The sequence below is a fragment of the Fringilla coelebs genome (genome assembly GCF_963513975.1).
Source record: "Fringilla coelebs genome assembly, chromosome: Z".
NCBI classification, from domain to species: domain Eukaryota; kingdom Metazoa; phylum Chordata; class Aves; order Passeriformes; family Fringillidae; genus Fringilla; species Fringilla coelebs.
The window spans coordinates 18,120,292-18,143,073 of NC_140031.1; the positions used below are offsets into that span (position 1 = coordinate 18,120,292).

General features: G+C 35.4%; 1 protein-coding gene across 2 annotated transcripts in view; it reads left to right on the top strand.

Annotated features, from left to right (window-relative positions):
* The window catches only part of MAP3K1 (mitogen-activated protein kinase kinase kinase 1), a 57,924-nt gene that overhangs the window by 31,834 nt on the left and 3,308 nt on the right, over positions 1–22,782 (top strand). For both annotated transcript variants that reach the window (XM_084225597.1, XM_084225596.1), the window contains exons 2-19: positions 2,659–2,809; positions 4,850–5,056; positions 6,810–7,010; positions 7,737–7,853; positions 8,405–8,553; positions 10,806–10,927; positions 11,635–11,716; positions 11,841–12,018; positions 12,446–12,736; positions 13,172–13,293; positions 14,264–14,355; positions 14,567–14,756; positions 15,067–16,333; positions 17,224–17,376; positions 18,613–18,775; positions 20,143–20,274; positions 21,290–21,432; positions 21,914–22,045. In XM_084225597.1, coding sequence (XP_084081723.1) covers positions 2,659–2,809; positions 4,850–5,056; positions 6,810–7,010; positions 7,737–7,853; positions 8,405–8,553; positions 10,806–10,927; positions 11,635–11,716; positions 11,841–12,018; positions 12,446–12,736; positions 13,172–13,293; positions 14,264–14,355; positions 14,567–14,756; positions 15,067–16,333; positions 17,224–17,376; positions 18,613–18,775; positions 20,143–20,274; positions 21,290–21,432; positions 21,914–22,045 — 3,892 coding nt within the window. The remainder of the gene's footprint in view (positions 1–2,658; positions 2,810–4,849; positions 5,057–6,809; positions 7,011–7,736; positions 7,854–8,404; positions 8,554–10,805; positions 10,928–11,634; positions 11,717–11,840; positions 12,019–12,445; positions 12,737–13,171; positions 13,294–14,263; positions 14,356–14,566; positions 14,757–15,066; positions 16,334–17,223; positions 17,377–18,612; positions 18,776–20,142; positions 20,275–21,289; positions 21,433–21,913; positions 22,046–22,782) is intronic.

A 22,782-nucleotide genomic window follows, 5' to 3' on the forward strand; every position in this document is an offset into this window, starting at 1 on the left:
ATTCAAATAAAACACCACCTGAGAATCACTTAAGTATGTGGCTATCACAAAAGGTGCTGCTCTGTGAAGATCAGAATACTCTGTACACTGCAGGATGAAGTCCTTGGTGGAATATGCTCTGGATTTCTTGTTTTTATTTTGTGCTGAGGTACAGTGATCTGATACTGGCAATCTAGACATTGCTGTGTAGAAAAACATCAGCTTGCCTGGAATAGATGAGGGAGTTTGCTTAAGATGGAAAAAACAAAACGAACAAAAAAACCAAATCCTAAACCGTGCAAATTCATGGTCACAAGTGAGGGTATCTTGCAGTGTGTAGGAGTTTGGTGCAGTCACAGGAAAAATATTTTTTCCACAGACCCAGCAGGTATGAATATTCTAATGAATATCTTAGCCAAGGCTTGATTTAAAATATAAAATATGAAGTTGTTTCCATCACTTAAGAAGTTGTGCTCTATAAGTAAAAAGAAATATATATGGATATACATACAACTTAAATTCTGCATGAGATAACTGATCTACTAAGCAAAAGCTTTCAGACACAGTTGGTCTTGCCCACCTGCGTGTAGAGAAAGCACAAGAGTTCTTTGTGCAGAAAAGAGTAGATCGGTTTAGCTGTCACATGAGAGGAAGATAGCTGCTTCTGCTTTTTAGAGAACAAGCAGAGATTGTAAAGCCTCTACTGTTGTATTACATTGTTCATGAATTCAAGTCCAAGGGCCTCTAAAAGACTTTTTTTGTATCAATTGGGAGAAGTTAATCATGGTTATATGAACAAATGAAATACTGTGTCGTTCTTTCACTGCTGGTGTGGTGTTTTCTGTCTAGTATATTAAGTATTCATGCAACTGAGATGGTTCATGCCATGAAGTAACTAATAGAAAAAATAATGATTTTTTAAATTTGTGCCTTTATTACTTCAGAGCTGTGTTCTTATCAAATACTTTTTGTCCTTGAACAGATTTTTTTGATTGAGAAAAAAATGCAAAATTGACTCTTTTTACACAGTGGTTTCTTCTGCATTTGAAATTTTCAGGAACGTTTTTCACTTGGACTCTATCTACTGCTATAATAACTTTGTTTTTCATTAGTTATCACTACTTTCGTCTCTGTATCTAGAAGGCAGTGTTATGGAATTCACTTGCATTACTTTTAAAATTAAGCATGAATGCTTAACGTCTGAAAAAATATTCATTCTTAGGTGGATTGTGTTTCTACTTACAAATATTTTTAAGTCCTTAATCACTAGAATCGCACGGTTCCGCATATCTAAAATCATTTATTAACAGTATATTTAGAAGTTAGCTCGAAAGAGAATATATTTTCTTTGCAGTGTCCATCTGCTTATTACGTTTCAGCACTGAACAGGAAGTATTATTTCCTGCCTCAGAATCCTTTATTTCCTTTGTCTCTACAATGAGAGAAGAAAAAAAATAACAGTACTCTCCTTCTGACCTGCAAAAAATTCTCATTTTCTTTAAAGCACATTAATTGTGATAAATGACCCCAGTAATACAATGCTGCTGAAGATAGGAATTGTAGTTTTAACATCATTTTATTGCAATGAATATTGCAGGGAATATATTTTTAGGTCATCATACAATACATAAATGCAGTTGTGACTGCATAGTTAAATGTTTTAGAAGCTGAGATTGTATGGAAGAAAGCAGTCCTTGTAGCTAAATTATTATATACTCTCCCTTTAAAGTTTTGATTTTATTTTTTGGAATAAAATCTCATTCTGACAGTTGGCTTAATCAAGCTTGCTTATTTTGAAAGAGCACTGGCTTCAAGAAGATGGGTGGGGATCATGTGCTGCTGCTGAAGAATGTGGTTTGCTTGGTGATTTAGCTGATAGCTCAACAGAATCAGGAAATCTTCCAGACTGTTCATATTTGTTTTTCAGTGTCTGACAGTATTTCTTTCCTTTTTGTTGTTGCCAGCAATCACAAGGAACTACTTTGCTGTAGGTGAAAAAGTACAAGCCCAGATGGATTAAATTTTCATTTTACAGATATGAACTTGCTGTGAATTTTTGCTCTTACTGTAGCTGATTTAAGAGATCTTGAGTCACCTGGAAAGAACTCACAAGGCCACTAGCCTTAATTTTGTGACTTCTGTGTCTAGTTGAAATACAGTTTAGGCCAAGTTGGATGGGGCAGCCTGCTCTAGTGGGAGGTATCCCTGCCCACAATGAGAGTTCTTCCAACCCAGGCCATATTATTATGCTCTGATACTTACTGTGTATTAATCTTGTAAATGATTTTTAAATGGAGAAAGGAATGTCTGAACCATTGCAACATTTGTGAAACCTTTGATGAATGGCATGACATAGAGGGTAATTTTTGTATTGATTTTGTATTTGCCAAGATCTTAGTTTTTACTGGGTGTTCAGTGCTGCAACAGTGCATATATTTTAAAGAAATATCACTCTAAAGTATTCTGCTCTAGTATCACTCTAAGGTATTCTGCTTCAAATGGCAGAATAAGAGATTAGGTGTAACTCTTAAAAGGCTTCTTGTAGTCTGGTGGAAATAATGTTTTAGCATCTGCATTATAAGGAGAGGGAGAATAGGATGGCACAAAGTTTAAGAATGCTGTGACATTATACTTCAGCTGAAATTAATTGTGTTTATGACTTTTTTTTCTTTGCTGTAGTCGTGACATGGAGAATAAAGAAACCCTTAGGGGGTTGCAGAAGATGGATGACCGCCCAGAAGAGCGCATGATCAGGGAGAAACTCAAGGCAACATGTATGCCAGCCTGGAAGCATGAATGGCTGGAAAGAAGAAGCAGAAGAGGCCCTGTGGTAGGTGGCACTGATGGAAGGACAGTATCTGTAACAGCTATTACAAATAAAAATCACTTAATTTTCTTTCTATTAGAAACCTCTTTTTCTTAACAACTTCTCTACTCTTATTTATGGTGCCCCTGTCGGTTTCCTACGCGGTGTTTAACAGGACAGCGTGGCTGGCTGAGTGCAATGTCCCGCGGTTGTTGCTGTTTGTTTTTAAGCCAAGGCGCTATCGCAGTGCAGCACTGTGAGCGTCCCACACGGCTGCGGCATTGCTGCCCTCCAGCGACCGAGGGAGCACCGCTCGCCGGCTGAAAACCTGCTAAAACCAGGAGCAAACCCAAACTCGACCGCTCCTTCAGCCAGCTCTCAGCTCTAATGAAGTTTGCATGACAGTGTTCTGTTAGCCTTTTGGATACTGCTTTGGCATAAATGGTTTGGAAGTGCTTTTAAGAAACATAGGTAGATCAAACCTGAAATACTTTTAAAGTAGTTCCAATTCTATTCAATATAATGCTGGTTAATTAATAGCCATTACTTACCTATGAACATAATTGCAATTGATTGATATGACTCCCATGTACCACTAATGTAAAGTTAAGATCATCTTAAGATGCAGTAGGCAAGTTTTTGGGGACAGCTTTTCTGGAACAGAGATAAGAAGGTTCTGTTGTGAGAAATAATGTTGAAAATACTTTAAAGTATTTTAAGTATTTTCAACATTAGTGCACCAAACCCCATTACCTCAAAGGGTCCAATAACAGAATTTTAACTTTAAAAATTGAAATGTTTTTAGGTTACTGAGTAGCTTGAAATTATTTCCATGCTCAGCCCACTTCCCTTGAGGTTTGTGGGTGTGTTAATACAACATTTGGTGGTTTAGATTCTCAGTTACTATAATTTGACACTTTCGATGTTTTCAAGCACAGGAAGTTTGTCCATAGGTACGTGAATTTGCATTTTGATCTTCCAGGCAAGGAGAGGCACTACTGCTTCAATATTACTGCATTAGTTGATAGGAGGGGGAAAAGGGTTTTCACTGCTCTTTATGTTTCTTTTTTATCCTGTTCACTTTCTTAACTGGGCACTGAGTGTAGATATCTCTTACTACCCTGACAAGGGAAAGCCCCTTTCAGTTCTTGTCTTAAAAAGATCTCTGGAACTTTCTAGGAGACATCTGCTCTGTTTATCTGAGTTGTTGCTTGGAACTTCCTTCCAGTATTGAGTCAAGCCTCTGAGACATTGAGAAATGAAGAACTAAAACTGAATCTTCCCAATGTGACTGTTTTTAATTCAATTCCCAGGGACGTTACTCTTATGCATTGTGTGGGTCTGACTGGCAGAAACCTGAAAGTTGTCTTGAAATATTACAATTCTCAGTGTCAAAATTTAGTATTGATGCAACAAAGCACTATTGCGTATGTGCTCCCTTTGCTTGAGCCCCCCCTCTATGCACATTGCGCAGCACCATGCATAGTGGGTAGCTCAAATACCAGATGTGGTGTAGCTGTTTTGCTCATATGGCAGACAAAAAACCTGGGTGTGGTTTTTTACAAAGAACAGGACACCTAATTTTGCTGGATTACCTCTATGTTTGAAGTCTTTGTTTTGCAAAAGCATTGTGTTAAAGAAATAGTAGCCCTAGTATTTTTCAGCTGGTAGCATGTGAAATGCATGGATCCAGTATTTTAGCTCTTAATAAGCACAATACCTGTAGAGAAGAAAATTATTTTGGCTTCTACTATCCAGATGGGGAAACAGCTGTTTTTTGAGGTATCATGAGTGATAGTTACAGGAATACTTTGAGAACCAAATCAGTTGCTGCCACAACTAACATAAGCTGCACAAACAGACCGGAAGAAAGGTTCTTGCTTTTGTGTTGCATATAGATCATTAAGCTAATTCCTCTCAAATGTTAGTAGTAGTATAGCCTAAGAAGTATTTGGATATCTGTATAACAGCTTAATTACAACAAAAGAATTACTGATTAATTTGCTTTGCTTTAATATGAAATTACCAATTAATAATTTTAACATGTGGTTTAATTCCTTCAAGGTGGTGAAACCTATCCCTGGAAAAGTAGATGGATCAGAAATGAACAAACTCTGTCTAGATCCTCAAGCTGAAGGACATAACACTGCTTCTTCACCTACGCAAAAAGGAAGACGTAGTCCTTCTCCTAGCAGTTCCTCTTCATCATCTGCTAGGACAGTTAAATCTGAGTCACCAGGTGTTAGAAGAAAAAGGGTATCTCCAGTGCCTGTAAGTTGCAAGCTGTGATGTAATTTTCAATTTGGCTATTTTCTACAATCTTTTGCTTATAGGGGTTGTTGGTCCTCATTCTGTAGAGCAAGATGCTGATATAAAGAGGTTATTACAGGATATCACTTGAGTGACATATATATCTCATATAGTATTTCTCATGTGTTTTCTTTTTCCTTCAGTCCTGCTTTCATTTGTTATTGCTAGGAAATAAATATAGGTAGTCAATCATGAATACATGATTGAGCATGTTTTCTTAGCTTGATTAGCATGAAGAAGTGCTGGTAGTTTTTTTGTTGGTGGGGTTGTGGGGTTTTTTTTGTTGTTGTTGTCATTTTGTTTGGTTTGGGTTTTTTGGTTTGTTGGTGGGTTTTTTTTTCCTTGTCTTTTTTTTTTCTTTTATAATAACTGTAGTCAGTTTCTCCTGCCTGTCAGTTCTCTGGGCAAGTATATTCCATTAAGGATGGGACTGTGGATGAGATGAAAATTCCTATAGAAAAGTCTTGCTGGTATGTTCTAGTAATCCTCTATTTCAGAACTTACCTTTATGTACAGATTAGGAAAGACTTATTTATGTACTTTTTTAGAAGTCTACAGTTGCTATCACTGCATTCTAGAGAACACCTAGAATAGAATGTTTTAAGCAAGAGTAACTGGCTTAATTAAAGAAAATCAAGAGTATATTTTGAGCAATAATATCTAACCTCTAGCTTGTTGTAAAAAGGCTCAACAGTTAAATTCACGGTAAAATTCACAGTGCAGTTAGAGGATAAATAAGATCTAATCGTTGTTCTAAACAAGTGTTTCCAGTATCAATTGAAATATGTACTGCCATTCTTCTGAACTAGAGATAAGTATCAGAAGTTACAGGGCAGCAGCACTGGTCCTTTCCTCTTGACAAGAGAAATTGAACGGTTAAAAAAAAGAAAACAACCATTTTTACTTGGTTGGGGTTTCTGTTTTATATTAACTTTTCACATTCAAAACATTTAAAATCCAGTTTATATTTTACTTATATGATGGACAGTGAATTCATTTTTACTTTCATCCTAACATGAAATTCAATGCATCCAAATAAAAGAAGATGATCTGAAACAGGATGGAACCATTACTGCATCTCATAATGTTAGAAATGTGAAGAACTTAAATAAAGACAATCTACCCAAAATGTTTGGGCCATTGACTATTTGCTTATGGGGAAACAATATTAAAAAAAAACCCGAAGCATCCTCATCCAAAAGTTGCTTACATGGTGGAAAAGGGAGCAATCTGTATCTTTTTTTTTTCTTTTCTTTGGAAATTTCTTAAACTTTTGATCTTTTTTGAACTTATATTCCCTTTTTTAAAATGTAGTTATAGCATTTTTTCATTTATGAAATATATTAGTGTTACAGCTATATAGAATAATCTCCTTTATTGAGTAATAAGTCCCTGATTATCTTCAGATTGAATTACAATTGATAATTCAGTAGTAATATGGTAAGGCAACCTATGACAACATGAAAATAAGAAGCAATTTGAAAGATTCCTTTTGTGTCCCAATGTCAGACAAGTTTCAGCTGCAGAATTTCAGTTTTCTTCTGCCCTTGGCTACCAGACATGGGAGAAAATTAATCCTTTAAAATCATATAGTTGAAGAGATTGTAGTACTTCCAGGTTTTGGAGACTCTTATTCTGTAAATAAGTAAATAAACCATACCTATTTAAACATCTTTCTGTCCTTTGAATGCTCATGACGGAGGCACTTGTGTAGTTTCAGAGCGGACGGATAACACCGCCTCGACGAGCCCCATCTCCAGATGGCTTCTCTCCATACAGCCCTGAGGAGACAAATCGCCGTGTCAACAAAGTGATGCGAGCCAGGCTGTACTTGCTGCAGCAGATAGGACCCAACTCTTTCTTAATTGGAGGCGACAGCCCTGATAATAAATACAGAGTGTTTATTGGGCCTCAGGTAGGGAACATTTTTGTCTTGTCTATAGCTTTTATCAATTCATAGTTAACCTCAGAAAACTCCACAGTTCAAAGCCAGATGAGTTCAATTGATAATCACTGTTCTATAAAGTAATGTTTAAAAGTTGTAATCTGTACTCATGTAATATCAAAATCAGTTTGTAATTTGTAAATTACATTTGTCTACAGTTTCTGTTTTTTAAAAGAAAAAAATGACTCATTCCTAGAAGTGACTCTGAATTATATGTCTTACATATTCTTGGCTAAACTTTGATCAGTTAATTCCTCTGTTCATGGAATGTGTATAAATGACAAACACATAATTCCCTTAATAGTGTGATAATTTCATTCGTACCCATAATGAGATCCTTTTCTTAGGCTTTCTTGGTACAGGTTGGTTGAACAGAAGCATGTCATTTTAGTTTGATTGATGTCATCTTGTGACATCATACTTCCAGTATGAAGCATAAAAATAGCTTCAGTTGATAAAAAAAGGGGACGAAGAGAGAAAAGAAACTGAAAACCGGTGTCTTAATTTTATGCATTAATGTATACATTTTTTAATAATATTTTAAGAATTCTCTGTTTTTATAAGGCAATGCAAGAGAACATTTATGCCTATATATGAAATACTTATTTTTGTTGAGGGGTGGATATGTCCTATGATACACTTAAATATGGAAAATTATCAAGTCAGTAGAACCTTAGGATGCACTTTTCTTTGCAGACTTGTAGCTGTGGCCGTGGGACGTTTTGTATTCATCTGCTGTTTGTTATGCTGAGGGTCTTTCAGCTTGAACCCTCAGACCCAATGCTCTGGAGAAAGACGCTGAAGAACTTTGAGGTAATCAATTTCTGATAGATGCAATGATGATCTAGAATACACTCCATTATGTCTTTAGGACACTATCTGAAACATGCTGACAACTGTTAGATTTCAAAGCAACAAGAATATATGCTTATAATTACATCTTTAATTCAGTCCCAGGAGTTCTCTAAGTGGAAAAAATTACCTGCAAATATAAGACATAACTGCATAAATAGTAGAGAGCTGTTTGATGAGTAGTTCAACTCATGGGATTTTCTATTAAGATTTATATATCTGTCTCACTGACTTGCTAAAAGGAAGAAAAATAAGGGTATTCTGACGTAATTGTGTGTATACTTTAAGCTGTTATTTATTTTCAATAAGCAGATAAGTTTTTGGCGTAAAATGTTTCTTGTGATCTTTTTAGTAATAAGACTTCTGAAATTGCTGCTGCGACTGCTAATGCATTATTGTGAAGGTGAATAGATTTTTCCTGTTAGCAGTAGTTTACACTTCGGTAATATGACTTTTAATTACAAGATATTCATAGCATAAATAAGACTGTTGCTATCTTTTTCTGATGTTAGGTTGAGAGTTTGTTCCAGAAATATCACAGTAGGCGTAGCTCGAGGATCAAAGCTCCATCTCGTAACACCATCCAGAAGTTTGTCTCACGCATGTCAAATTCTCATACATTGTCATCATCTAGTACTTCTACATCTAGTTCAGAAAACAGGTTAGTATTTTTTAAAGGAATTACAAGCTATATTCTGTAGTTTCAGAATCACCTACATTCTTTTTGTTCAAAGCTGCTTTCATTTCAAGCCACGTTAAGTCTCTGCATTTGCAAGCAATCAAGTCAAGCATACATTAGTCACTGTGGTACCAAGTGGGCATATTTGTTTTGTAACTTCTATTTGGAAAATGATAAGTAGAGTTGTGAAAAGAATTTTTTTTACCGTGCCTGAATTTTGTGAAACAAACTTTGGAAATCTTGAGTGCAGACTAAAACATGTATCAACTTTGGAAGCCTATGGTTTGCATCTTTCTTTTAATACAGCACTTGTGCAAATGTTAACAAAAGAATAATTGTGATTTTTTTTTTTTATCTCCTGTCCTGCTTTGGAGAAAAGCTTGTGCCTCTCACAATACACTGTAAAATGTTTAGGTAAATGCACTCTCTAGAAACACATACATAAATATAAAAACAAAAGCAAGCATATGTGTTTAAAACTACATAATTAAAAATTATTGATTAAATTATTTTAAGAGAGCTATTAACATATTAGTTATGCCTTGTCTGTGAATTGATGCCTTGTCTATGAATTTCCAGTGATGTGTTATTCTTTCATATTTTTTTTCCCTGACTACTTCTACTCGAGTTCTTTTGTACATACTTCTCCATAGTTTTGAAAATATATTGATTAATTTTTTTAAACAAATAATTTGGGCTCTACTTCATTTAGAGAGGTATGACCAAAGACAGCAAGCCTAATTGAGGCTTTGTTTTGTGTGAAGTGGAATCTAGCTTAAGGAGTACCTTTATACGTTACTTTGTGATAATGAGCATATAGTAAGATGAATATATTCAGACAGGTTTATAATTCTAATATACAGACTGTGACCCTAACCTCTTTTCATCTTTTACTTATTTTTTCAAACTGTGTCTCTGTAAATAAGTTGCATAAACAAAGTTGTTAAATACATGATTACTCTGAAACTACTTATCTGGCAAGCCAGTTCCTTTTATGTTGATACTTTGTGTAGGATTTTTTTTTTCCACAGAATTGTGAACTTTGCTGCATTAGTTACCACTTCTTAAAAGATGAAAGATTTTCAGTTGTTTGCCAGTAAACTGGTGGTACTGATTCACCCTGCAATACTGATTCAATGAGAGAAGCTGCTGTTCTGTTCAAGTCTAAATTTGTATGGTATAGGTATTAAAGAACACTGAATATAGGATTAATTTGAGATAGAAGTTTGCTCAGTTTTGATAGTTCCTGTGACTTGCAATTATGTTTTGCTTACTGCTTATTTGTCAAAAATAAGCTTTGCAAGCATTTGCAGAGAAATAGAAAGGAATACATGTGTACAGAAATAATGCATGTACAAGTTAATTTTATTTTCAAAATATATTGTTGGTGAACAAATGCAGGATGCCTGTAAAGTTTTAGATGCAGACCAACTATAATTTCATTTTTTTACCATGAGTAATTGGAGTTTTGCACATTTAAACAGTATTGCAGTAGATTAAAAATTTGTGCTTTTCATTGCATGTTGTTTAAGTTTAGAAGAATTTTTTTTTTGCAAATGTCTGGTTATCCATTTAAAAATTTAAGTGGATAAAAATAAAATAGAAACAGCAAAAAAGGGAAAATAGGAGTTTTTAAAAATATGTGTGTGTGACATGTAAGTTAGTGTTTATGCGAATCTATTCTGTCATTTTCTGTTAGTGGCAGAAAATTCTTAAGAAATTGTTCATTTTTTGAGTTTTACTATGTTCATCAAAGAATATTTACAGTTTCTTGTAAAGTGCTAAAGACTGCCTTGTGACTCCATGCTTTGAAAGGAATGGGATGAAAAAGAATGTGGGTAGTTTTCAAAGTATAAGAATTCATTAGTTTTTCAAACCCAAATGATAAATTAAAAAGTGAAGGTTGGTTTGTTTAAAGAAGTCTTAGGGAAAAAAATGTTAAGTGCCCAAAGCTGAGCCTTTCAATCTCTAATTGGTATCTGACCTAGTTTGAAAAGATGTCATGTGTTTTGTGACTTTCCCTTTCATTTTAACAAAGTGTTGTCTGTACTCAGTGCTCCTAAAAATCTGGTTGCTTACTTATTCAGACTAAGGTTTAGGAGAATGATTCATGAATAGCCTAAAGTTATCCAGAAGTGACTGTTCCAAACTGGAAGTTAATCTTTTTTCACTGTTAAAGCCTGTTCTGAATTCTGATATGCCTCTTCTACAATCACAAATGTCTCTTTTTATAGTATGAAGGATGAAGAAGAACAGATGTGCCCCATTTGTTTGTTAGGCATGCTGGATGAAGAGAGTCTCACTGTGTGTGAAGATGGCTGCAGAAACAAGTTACACCACCACTGCATGTCAATATGTATGTTATCTTTGTTTTGTCAAGTTCTGGTGACTCTAAAAGTATTACAGCTTAGTATGGTTTTGAGTTGTTTATGTTCAATAACAAAAACCAGAAATCTGCTTGTAAATGATGGTAACTCTGAAGATTTGGTATCATTCATTTGGTACTATTGATACACCTTATTTCATCTGTTATTCAGAAATTGAGTTTGCAATTTGGTGCTCTGATAGAGAACTTACCTGCAGGTTTAGAGGTTTAAGCCTATCTTACCTGAGTGAAAACACTATGTAAAATGAGAACAAGGTTAGGAATGGACTTTGAGCTCCCTGTGAGTTGTCACTAGAATGTGTAAAAGCCATGTAAAGTAGCTAGGGTTATATAATTAATTATAAAATATGTTTCTATAACATATCAAATAAAATATATAAATATTTGCATTTTACATTAACAAATAAAATTTTCATATATTTGAGGTACAAAAGGACCTGAATTTCAGTTCAAAAATTAAAATATTAATTGTAGTACTAAAGTGAAGCATTTCTTCCTGCAGAAAAAAAACATCTAAGCACCCATATTTTAATGCTCAGGCTGTTGAAAGTGGGTCAGTTCAAAAGTATTAATTATGAAACTAATGTTCTTCAGTAAAACTTAGAAGTAGTTATTCTATCTTTCATTTTTGTACACTATAACACTTCAGTGCATATGATCCTGATGCTGTATTCCAGGGGCAGAAGAATGCAGAAGAAACAGAGAGCCACTCATCTGTCCACTCTGTAGATCTAAATGGAGATCTCATGATTTCTACAGGTGAGGATTCAGTTGGTGTACAATAAATTATCTGTTTCTGAATCTTTAATTGATATTTCTGAATATGCTGCATTATTTACCTCAGATATTTAATTTGTTAATCTGTGTTGTCCCTGATCTCTAGTCATGAATTGCCAAGCCCTGTGGATTCTTCTGTTCTCCGTATGGTTCAGCAACAATCTCAGCAGCAGTCTGCAGTTGGATCACAGAGAAGAACTCAAGACAGCAATTTTAACCTTACTCATTATGGAGTCCAGCAGATCCCTTCTGCATATAAAGATTCAGCTGAGCCATGGATTCAGGTAATTCTCTTCTGTGAAAGACCTAAATAGCCTTTAGAGTGTAGAGGTGGGTTCAGCTGAACATGGGGTCACACACTTAAGAATGAGATTATTTGTATTTCCTTTATTTCTGCCATTATTTTTGTCTGATATAACTAGACCTTGATTTCAGGACTGTTAATATCAATGTCTAGAAATCAGCTTCATACTTAATAGTTAAAATTCTCTTAATAGAGTTTTTACAGAATCAAATAGCATATAATTGATGATGTTTTATTTCTATCACAGAATCTTTTGTAAGACACTGTACCTTTCGACATATTTTTTCTGTCAGCCTTGATGATTTTTAACTAGAAATATCTTTCCTCTTTTTGATTGCTCTTGTCAGGTACTTAAGTTGTAGCATTATTCATTTTTTCTCCTGTAATGTTGCTTTCTTCCTTGGCAGGTATTTGGGATGGAGCTAGTTGGCTGCTTGTTTTCTCGAAACTGGAATATACGAGAGATGGCACTTAGACGTCTTTCCCATGATGTTAGTGGTGCTCTATTACTGGCTAACGGTGAAAGCACTGGAAACACTGGAAGCAGCAATGGAAACAACACAAGTGCTGGAGCTCTGGGAGCAGCTAGTGGGTCATCTCAGACCAGTATCTCAGGAGATGTGGTGGTAGAATCCTGCTGCAGTGTGCTGTCCATGGTCTGTGCTGACCCTGTCTACAAAGTGTATGTTGCTGCTTTAGTAAGTAGTTGTTTACTTGTTGTATTCTACTAATTTCAGAGTTACTTCATTTGGGAAGGAGGAGGAAATGGAACAAGATAGGTGAAATCAGGAATCCTAGTACTTGTTGAGTATCACTGGTGACTTTTAAGTATGCTTTGAAAGTGGGGTAATCAAGATACTCATCCTAACTGAAAGAACATGATTTCACTGTCACTTGCCACAGTGCTAAGCATTGACAGTATTTGCATGTCTTTTTGCTCTCAAAGAGGAGTTGACCATGTAGCAGTGAATATGTAGTAAGCTATTTATCCTTTGAACATTTCACTGACATTTTGAGCACAATTTATGTAGAACTGAATTTACAACTTTTTAATGTTCATTTACATATCTTTAAAAAAATTAAAATATGTAGCTAGTTGGATTTCATATGGTTTTTTTTTTCCTTTCTCTTAGAAAACTTTAAGAGCCATGCTAGTGTACACTCCCTGTCATACTTTGGCAGAGAGGACTAAACTACAGCGACTTCTCAAGCCAGTTGTAGAGACGATATTAGTTAAATGTGCAGATGCTAACAGGTATGATGTCTCATGAACTTCATTTTGGATTATTACTGAAATATCCTAAAGCTTCATTTGTTGCTATTTATGTGCAACCGGTGTTAAAATAAAATGTGTGGATTGTAAATATGTATCGTTGTTTTGCTAGCCTAACTGCTGCTGGCAAGCTTATGGTTTGAAATATGTAGGATTTGAAGGCAAGTGATTGTATAGTTTGTTTTCATAAGGGCTTTTTTCTCCTTCTTAAAGTAAAGGAAGATCTTAGGTATAGTCATGAACCCATCCCTTCCATCTCCGTTTATATTGTTTTGGCCTATTTCTCATGACTCTCCTTAGAGCTATTAGCAAGTACTCCTCAGTATTCTTCCTACTTCAGCAGAAGCTGTAACATCTTTGCCATGAAGCAGTAACAGTAACATAACAGTTCTGATTTGTAGTTCGGAGCATAAATGGTAGGAGATAGCTATTTAGGGTGAACTGCCCTTGGCTTGAGTCTTCCTGTCTTAGGCTACCAAGTTTCTTATTCCAGGTCAACCATTTCTTTTCCTTTACAGTAGACTAGATGCAGAACTCCACCAGCTTGAGTTTTGTCTCTCAAGGTTTAGTTTTTAAGCAGCATTTTTTTCTGAAACTGCAGCTAGAGATCCCCCAGCAACAGTCTAGCAAGAGAATATCTGAAGTTAAAGTAGTAAGTGAAATAGAACTGGTTTTATGCATTTGGCTACATTTTGGAAGAGAACAAGGTAATTTGTGGTTTTCTTTGTATATTAGTGATAGACATTACATTTCTGGAAGTATCTTTGTAAAAATGTCACAGCCACAGGTAAGCTTACAAAGAGTGGGTTATAGAAATTTACTGGAATAAGGTGGTGTGAAATCATTTTACACATAATTCCTAGGTGATGATTTTTCAAGTATAATGAATAGGATGTTTTTCCTTGAAAGCATTTGCTAAAGGAGTTCTTTTTTTGGTTTTACTTTCTTACAGTCGAACAAGTCAACTTTCCGTCTCAACGCTGTTGGAGATGTGTAAAGGTCAAGCGGGCGAGCTGGCAGTTGGGAGAGAAATACTTAAATCTGGTAATAACTCTTCATATACAACTAAATTATACAAGCAAATAATACTGGAATTTATCAAGTACAAGCATAGCAAAGAGACCAGTATTCCTGTCAGCAGTTTGGAAGGGAGCTAATTTGGGCAAACAATGAGTAATTCTGTATGGTACAGTTCTGATCTTTGTGTAGACTCTGAACATAATACCTAATGCTCATTTTATCAACTCTTTTGTAGGATCCATTGGTATTGGAGGTGTTGATTATGTCTTAAACTGTATTCTTGGAAATGAAATTGAATCTACCAACTGGCAAGCACTGCTGGGGCGACTTTGTCTAATAGACAGACTTCTTTTGGAATTTCCTAGTGAATTTTATCCCCACATTGTCTGTGGAGATGTCTTGCAGGCTGATACCGTAGTTGACAGGTACTTTCTTGTACTCTATACGAATGTTACTCTTTGTAGTTGAATTTGTTGTTGGTGATATCATAAAAGAAGTAGTTGCTCTAATTCCTGTAAACAAATAATATATATGCAAAGTGTGCTTGCTTTACAGAGTAAGTAGTTGTCTTTTTAAAAACTTCTGACCTGTGAAGCATTTTTGAAGCACCAGTGCAACAATAAATCTCCTTCCTACTTCAGAACTGACAACTAAATACTTTGTTTTGAAACAGCTTTTTTGATACTAGTTAACTAGAGTATGTCAGTTTATAAAAGACCGCTTTTCTTTTTTTAGGTATAAGAAGCTTCTCTCCCTCTTAACTTTCGCCTTGCAGTCAATTGACAATTCCCACTCGATGGTTGGCAAACTGTCAAGGAGAATATTTTTGAGTGCAGCAAGAATGGTAGCAAGAGTGCCCCATATTTTTGTAAAGCTGTTAGATATGTTGAGTGTGACAAGCTCAACTCATTATGCAAGGATGCGTCGACGTCTGATGGCAATAGCAGATGAAATGGAAATTGCAGAAGCCATTCAGCTAGGCATGGAAGAAATGCATTCTGGGGAATGCCGACATGAAGACTTTTTACACCTACCTGTGCCAGATAACTCTCCAGAAACTACAGAAAATAATACGCCTAATAATACTGTCCAGTTATCAGGGAAAAGTAGGAAAGGTTTAAGTGACAGAAAACTGAGTGCCAGTCCAGATGACATTTCTGAGATGCTAGCTGGCCTTGCTATGGGACTTCCTGTTTCATCAGTAACCACTGAGCAACCAAAACCAGCCATTCAAACAAAAGGAAAACCCCACAGTCAGTGTGTGAACTCTTCTCCCTCATCCAGTCATTCCCACTCACTATTCCCAACACTTCTGTCTCCATCAAACCCATCTGTACCAGCTGGCACTGTAACAGATGTCTCTAAACTCAGACCTCAGGGATTTGTTCCCTGCAAAATCCCCTCACCTTCTCCTCAAACACAGCGGAAACTTTCTCTCCAGTTTCAGCGAAACTGTTCTGAAAATAAAGAATCTGAGAAACTCTCTCCAGTTTTTACCCAAGCCAGGCCATTGCCATCCAGTCATGTACATAGGCCAAAGCCATCACGACCCACCCCAAGTGATGTGAACAAGCAAGGAGAAACCTTAAAAAGCAGTATGACACTTGACCTGAATGATATTTCACAGTGTGATGGCAATAGCAGTGCAGTTATACCAAGTGAAGAGACAGTGTTCACACCAGTAGATGAGAAATGCCGGCTGGATGTTAATGCAGAGCTCAATTCCAGTATTGAGGACCTGCTTGAGGCCTCCATGCCAACAAGTGATGGCACAGTTACATTCAAGTCTGAAGTTGCAGTTCTTTCTCCTGAACGGGCAGAAAATGATGATACTTACAAAGATGATGTAAATCATAATCAAAAATGTAAGGAAAAGATGGAAGCTGAAGAGGAGGAAGCTTTAGCTATTGCAATGGCAATGTCAGCATCCCAAGATGCCTTGCCAGTAATTCCCCAACTACAAGTTGAAAATGGTGAAGATATCATAATCATTCAGCAGGATGTAAGTATATGTATGAGATTTTAGGTTAAGTCTCAACTGAGGATCACTGAAATTATAAAGCAGTGCTATTATATTTCAAAAGTGATAGAAAACAGGAAGGTGCTCAGTACTCCTTTTCATAGGAAATCAAATATAAATTTGAGGATACTAATGGAGTCCTTCCATGTTATTAACAAGGTGTCTGAAGAGAAACCCCATAACATGTGTCAACATTTAAAGTGACAAAAAAGAAAGTGTAAAATCGGGGAAACCAGGAAATAAAACAACAATTTTAAGCAGGAGTAGAACTGTACTGAGTCCTAATGCTGATTTACTTTGAAGGCAATTGTACATAACCAAACTAATTTTTGAAAGAAAGACTGGGAAAAGATCTTTTCATCCTGTCTTGAGAGAAGATGAGAGATACTTTATTAGTCAGAAAAAAAATACATATACATTTGCAAATAGACAAAAAGCATAAAATAATAATAGAGAAAAGGGGTATTACATTTGTGATCCTTTGAGGTAACAACATGTAAAGCATAAAATTTGAGGGATAAATTAAATAGAAAACAACCTGATTCTAGTTCTGTTTACCGTAGGGGCAAGCTAATGCCTTAATTAAATGTGAGACAAGGAATATAGTAAAAAAGGTTGTGCTCCTACTTGTGTCCTCTAATCTTGCCTTTCACCTCCATATAGTAACACAGAGGAAGCTCTGTTTCATGTAGTAGAGTATGTGGGTTACAGAATACTCTGGTACTCTCATCTCAGCTGGGACCTATATAACAAGCAGTTCAAGGAAGTGTAAGGGAGAGCATGTAAGGGTGGATATTTTCTAACACTTTAGAATGTCTGTATTTTAGATGCATGTTAGTAAATTTGGAACTGATTTTGAATTTGATTTGCAGACACCAGAAACCCTGCCTGGACATACCAAAGCAAAACACCATTACAGAGAAGATGCAGAATGGCTTAAAGGTCAGCAAATTGGTCTTGGAGCTTTCTCTTCCTGTTACCAAGCTCAAGATGTGGGAACAGGAACATTAATGGCTGTAAAACAGGTAAATACTTCAGAAAAGTACCTCACTTTATTATGTTTTCTCTTTCAGACCTCTTGTGTTCCTACTTCTTCTACTCCCTGTCATGTATTCTGACATAATACATAATTTAAAAAACCTTTATGTGCATGTATTAACATAATATATACAAGCTTTTTCAATTCTTCTTAGAGAGAAAAAAAAGTCCTTTGTTCTGTGCCCATTTTCTTCATTAGTTCTTCAAGCACATTTTTGCTTCTGTCAGGTTCAGAAAATGGTGGCTGAGTTAAGAATGGAGCCCAGATAACTTGCTTCCAAATTAATGCCCGATTTGCAATATAGCTATTTAAAATATTTTCTCCTCACTTGTCAAGAATATTTTTCCTATAACTTTAAATGGAGGAAATATAGTTTAGTTTTTGTTTCTTCTGATTCAACTTTGCTAACTAAATGCAGCTTGGAGGCAAGTATTCTTACTATTTAAATTAATAGATACAGAAGTTGTGGCTGAGAAGAGGCACATGCTTCAGTCAAGATTTTTGAAGGTTTTAGGTGGGAGTAAATTGTTCACACTAGAGCTGCCCTAGGGCTGAATCAGCAGTAACAAAAAAAGGGAATTTTAGTGCCAGCTCTCTTATCAGTTTTTCAATGAATTTACATCTCTGAAATAGATAAAATGCTTTGACATTGCTCAAGGAAAGAGTATGTGCCACCATTTATTCCTCCTTTGAAACTCTTCTGCTTGTGAAAAACTGGAACTGTCCATGTGGTCCTGGAGAGATGATGATGGTGATGCCTGGGGAAATTCCCTGCAGCATACCATAATGTCATATTTAGTATGGATCACAGTGAGATTGGCTCCAACTCCATTACTTCTGATCTGTCAAGTTGCTTTTCTGTAAGAGCTTTAGTTATGAAACATTTATCATTTAACGGGCAAAATGTTATAAGTGACACTCAGGGTCCCATTTCAGGCCTTTTCTTTCTTCGTTTTCCTCAATATCTGGAAACCAAGGGTTTTTCCTCATTTAAACAGAGATGAAAAGAGGGATGTTTCTCCACTCTGTACTTGGAGAAGATTTTGTTTGTAAACAAAGAAGATTGCTCTTAATTTTCTCTGACTGTCTCACGTGGAGATATGTTCTCTGCTGATGGGGTTGGAGGTAAAAAATAGTTTCAGATGGTGAAAACCATCCATTCTTGCTGCTGTACAGGACTTGTACTTAAATTAGTAAATCTGAATACCATATTTCAAAACAGGTGACATATGTCAGGAACACATCATCTGAGCAAGAAGAGGTGGTTGAAGCACTGAGGGAAGAAATAAGGATGATGAGTCATCTGAACCATCCTAACATTATTCGAATGTTGGGTGCTACATGTGAGAAGAGCAACTATAACCTCTTTATTGAATGGATGGCAGGTAAACAACTGGTGAAAATATTATTTGAGTCTTGAAATATGTAGTGTTGTATCGCTTGAGGTTGTGAATTTATATTTTCATTGCTGTGTTCGCAATCAGTATAAAGGTCTACTTACAGAACAGCTGAAGTCGTCATAGCAATATTCTTAATGGTGCATCCTTTTATGATTTGGAATTTTCCATACCTAATCTGTTAAAGCAGATGGAAACCTTGACTTTTCTTTCCATTTCTGACACCAAGTGAGAAGTTTTAAATTTTTATTTATTTCCAGCTGAAGTGACTGTCTCTCAAACTGTTGCATTTTCAGTGTATCTGTGTAGCTATAGGTTATTATTAAAAATAACTTAGCTAGAAAGTTTGGAATACCTGTCATTTATTTTTGTCCCTAGATTTTTCATAAAATTGTGTCAGGCATTGTGCAGAGGCATTTAAGAACATTTAAAGTAAGTTTCAAATAATAATTTGTAAGTAGTGCTTTTGGAAAAAATAATTAAAACCTTAAAACTCTTAACTGGTAATCTAATAAAAAAATTTAAAATATTTTCATAATTGTGTAGAGCAGGGACAAGAAAATCTGTCTTTATTTTGAGAAGTAGTTTTATTAATTTTATTAATGTTTTCTGCTGTCCAGTTACTAAGTGGTGTTTCATACATCCTTATTTTCTGTAAGTGAAAGCATTGCACCCTAAATTACGGTCAGACTGCTAACAGGCAAAGCCCACAAGTATGTATCATTACAAGAAGTAGTGCAAGAAATATTTTCTCAAAATTTAGAGTGCTAAACCTTTTAAGTATAATTTTTTTCTGAAATATTATTATTTAGATAGTTAAATGTCAGGAATTGTCTTTACCTCATTCAAGCCCAGGCTATATTACAATACTTGGAGAAAAAAATTTGAAATCCAAAGTCTTGAGAATCTGTTACCAGTTTTGAAAAACAGAAGAAGATACTGCTTTTTCTTGCTTGTCTGCATACTTCTGTGTATTGGATGATAACAAATGTAAATTAAAATATTAAGAGGGCATACTTGTTGGAGCTTGCACTTACCTATTGTCTCAAAAAATAGTTAATGTTCTGCTGTTTACATGTTAATATGAAGTGTGGATAAAGTGTTGTTTTTAAGGAAGTATAAAATCATTAGGAAGCATGAAGACTTTTGTGTTTAATGTGTACAATTCAATTTAGAAAGTAATTGAGGAATGAACTACATCACTTTTTGCCTATGAAGTTATTTTAATTTTTGGGGGTAGGGGTGGGAGAAATATAAATTGGAAATACTGATATCAAGTTCCAGTTTCAGGATGCAGTGTTGCACTCTATTAATAGAATGTGTAAGTTGATAGAACATACTGTTTTGTCTTTTAGGGGGTTCAGTTGCTCATTTGTTAAGTAAATATGGAGCCTTCAAAGAATCGGTTATTATTAATTACACAGAACAACTTTTACGTGGCCTTTCTTACCTCCATGAGAATCAGATAATCCATAGAGATGTTAAAGGTGAGAATAACTGATAAATTCTTTTAGAAGGAGTATTCAGAAAGCAGCTTATGTTTTGGCCTGAGACCTGTTTGTTCTCTCAGAACCATATCAGGAGTGGTATTTCTACTGGGATTGTCTGATCATTTATAAGAAACTCTATTGCTGAAATTAATCAAAATACTACTGAAATTAAACAAAATGTTTGTGGCAAGCTTGTGGGTATTTACTACCTGTATTAATAGTTTAGAAAAATTGTCTTTCTGAGTTGGTTAAAATAAGATAGAAAGTTGCCATACAGTTTTAAAACTACTGCTACTTAAATTAATGTTTACACTGAAATTATAGTAAAATCTGTGAACAAACCAAGATAAAGAGGCCAGATTTCTCATGTGTGGAGATACTGTGATGAGCTTTCTTCCTTCATCCTAATTGAACACGAATACAGTTGTACCCTGAGTAACATGTGAACTTAACTGGAAATACCAGTCTTACTGAACTTTTCCCTTTAATGTCAGTATAGCTGTCCATGAACTGGAAGTATATTTATATAAGTAGAACATATTGATGGCAAATGTGTCTTTAATAATTCTTTTTGAAACAGTAAAACTTAAAATTGCTTGTAATTCTCTTTAAAGCAACTGAGGGTTGCTTGATAATGAAAGAACTTCAAATTTCATGAGGAGCTGCAGGGAATGAAAGCCTCCAGTACTTTGGGTCACCATTTTCTTCCATTATACCATCTCCAGGCATTGTTCCAGAATCCTGTGTGTTTACCCTACTTAGAAAATTTGATTGCCTCTCAAAATCTCGCAAACGGCCTCAAGCTGTGTGCAGTATCATTCAGGCATAACAGAAAAGTGAGGTTATTAGATAGACCATATCCTTGATATTTAGATTTCCTTGATACTGAGGTGGGGAATGTCAAACTGTTTTATAATTTTGAGGTGCAGGGAGCAAAAATGTCAAGTGTCTGTTCATCCTTTTCCCTTTAATAGAAAGCCAACTAGTAGTATTTTTATTGTACTGTTGACAGGTGCCAATTTGCTAATTGACAGCACAGGTCATAGATTAAGAATTGCTGATTTTGGAGCTGCAGCCAGGTTGGCATCAAAAGGAACTGGTGCTGGAGAGTTTCAGGGACAGTTGTTGGGAACTATTGCATTTATGGCACCAGAGGTAAGAAACCAATTTTTAAAGTTATTTCAAAAAGTTTGTGTGAACTCTTTAAGCTAATTCATGTAGCCAAATAACAGAAAATTGCTGTATATGCTTCAAATGTGTTTTAAATGCCTTTGTTCTAAAGATTAAGAATGATTCCAACATAGCAATGATAATGTTTCTTTCTGTCATTGTTTCAAGTTGTTTGCTACAAGATACAGTTATCACAAGTGTTGTTAGTAATGCCCTAATGACCATTTGCTCAAAAACTAGCCATTGCAAGTTACTTTGCTTGCCACTTGGTCAAGTATTTTTATTTACTAGATCTCTAGACCTGTGTAAATCTTGTGGCATTTACATCACTGGTCACTCTCTTAGCCTCTCAGAAATGTTAGTCAGAATACACTTGTTTGATGATGTGTTGATGTTTACTTCTGAATTACTTAGAGCTAAGAGACTTTGAATTATATAATCTGATTTCTGGTGTCTGTCTGTTCAGGTCCTGAGAGGTCAGCAGTATGGAAGGAGCTGTGATGTGTGGAGCGTTGGCTGTGTTGTCATAGAAATGGCTTGTGCTAAACCTCCTTGGAACGCAGAGAAACACTCCAATCATCTTGCTCTGATATTTAAGGTAAGGTATTTTGTTATTACCAATATACTACAAAAGATGACAAGTGATCTTGAATACAGCAATGTGAATTTTAAAAAAGTGTATAGCAGGGCTTGTTGCAATAGGGTTATTTTTTTTTATGTTGGAGCTGTTAGTACAGAAGCAATACTGGTACCAATATAATCATACTTGCTTCTTTAAAAAAAAAACAAAGAAACTGATTTAAAAAAAAATACTAATACATGATATTCAAAATCATTATAGAACGGTTTGTGTTGGAAAGGACCTTAAAGATAATCTAGTTCTATCTTCCCCACCATGTGCTGGGGCGCTTTCTACTAGACCAGGTTGCTCAGAAATGTCTGAGCTAAGATATAAAAATATAGTGTAACAGGCTAAAAAAAAAAAAATAGGAATAGAGTTGATCTTAAATTAGGCAGAAGATTGGGATGTTAACTTTTTCTTACAATCCTGTAAAATACAGAAGCTCTTTTTTCCATAAACCATTTGTATAAGTATTCATATTTCACAGTGGGGGAAGTCCTTTTATAAAAGCCTAATGTTCCAAAATCAAATTTTGCTGAAAGATATTTTCCATTATGCCATGCTTTATATTATTTCTGCCCCTTGCTTTGCTTGCTAGATCATTCATCTTTACTTGCTAGATCATTCATGTTTCATACTAAAGTCAGTTATATTTAATTCTAAAGGTCCAGTTGAACTGTAGGCATGAATGAAGAAAATACTGCTGCAAGTAA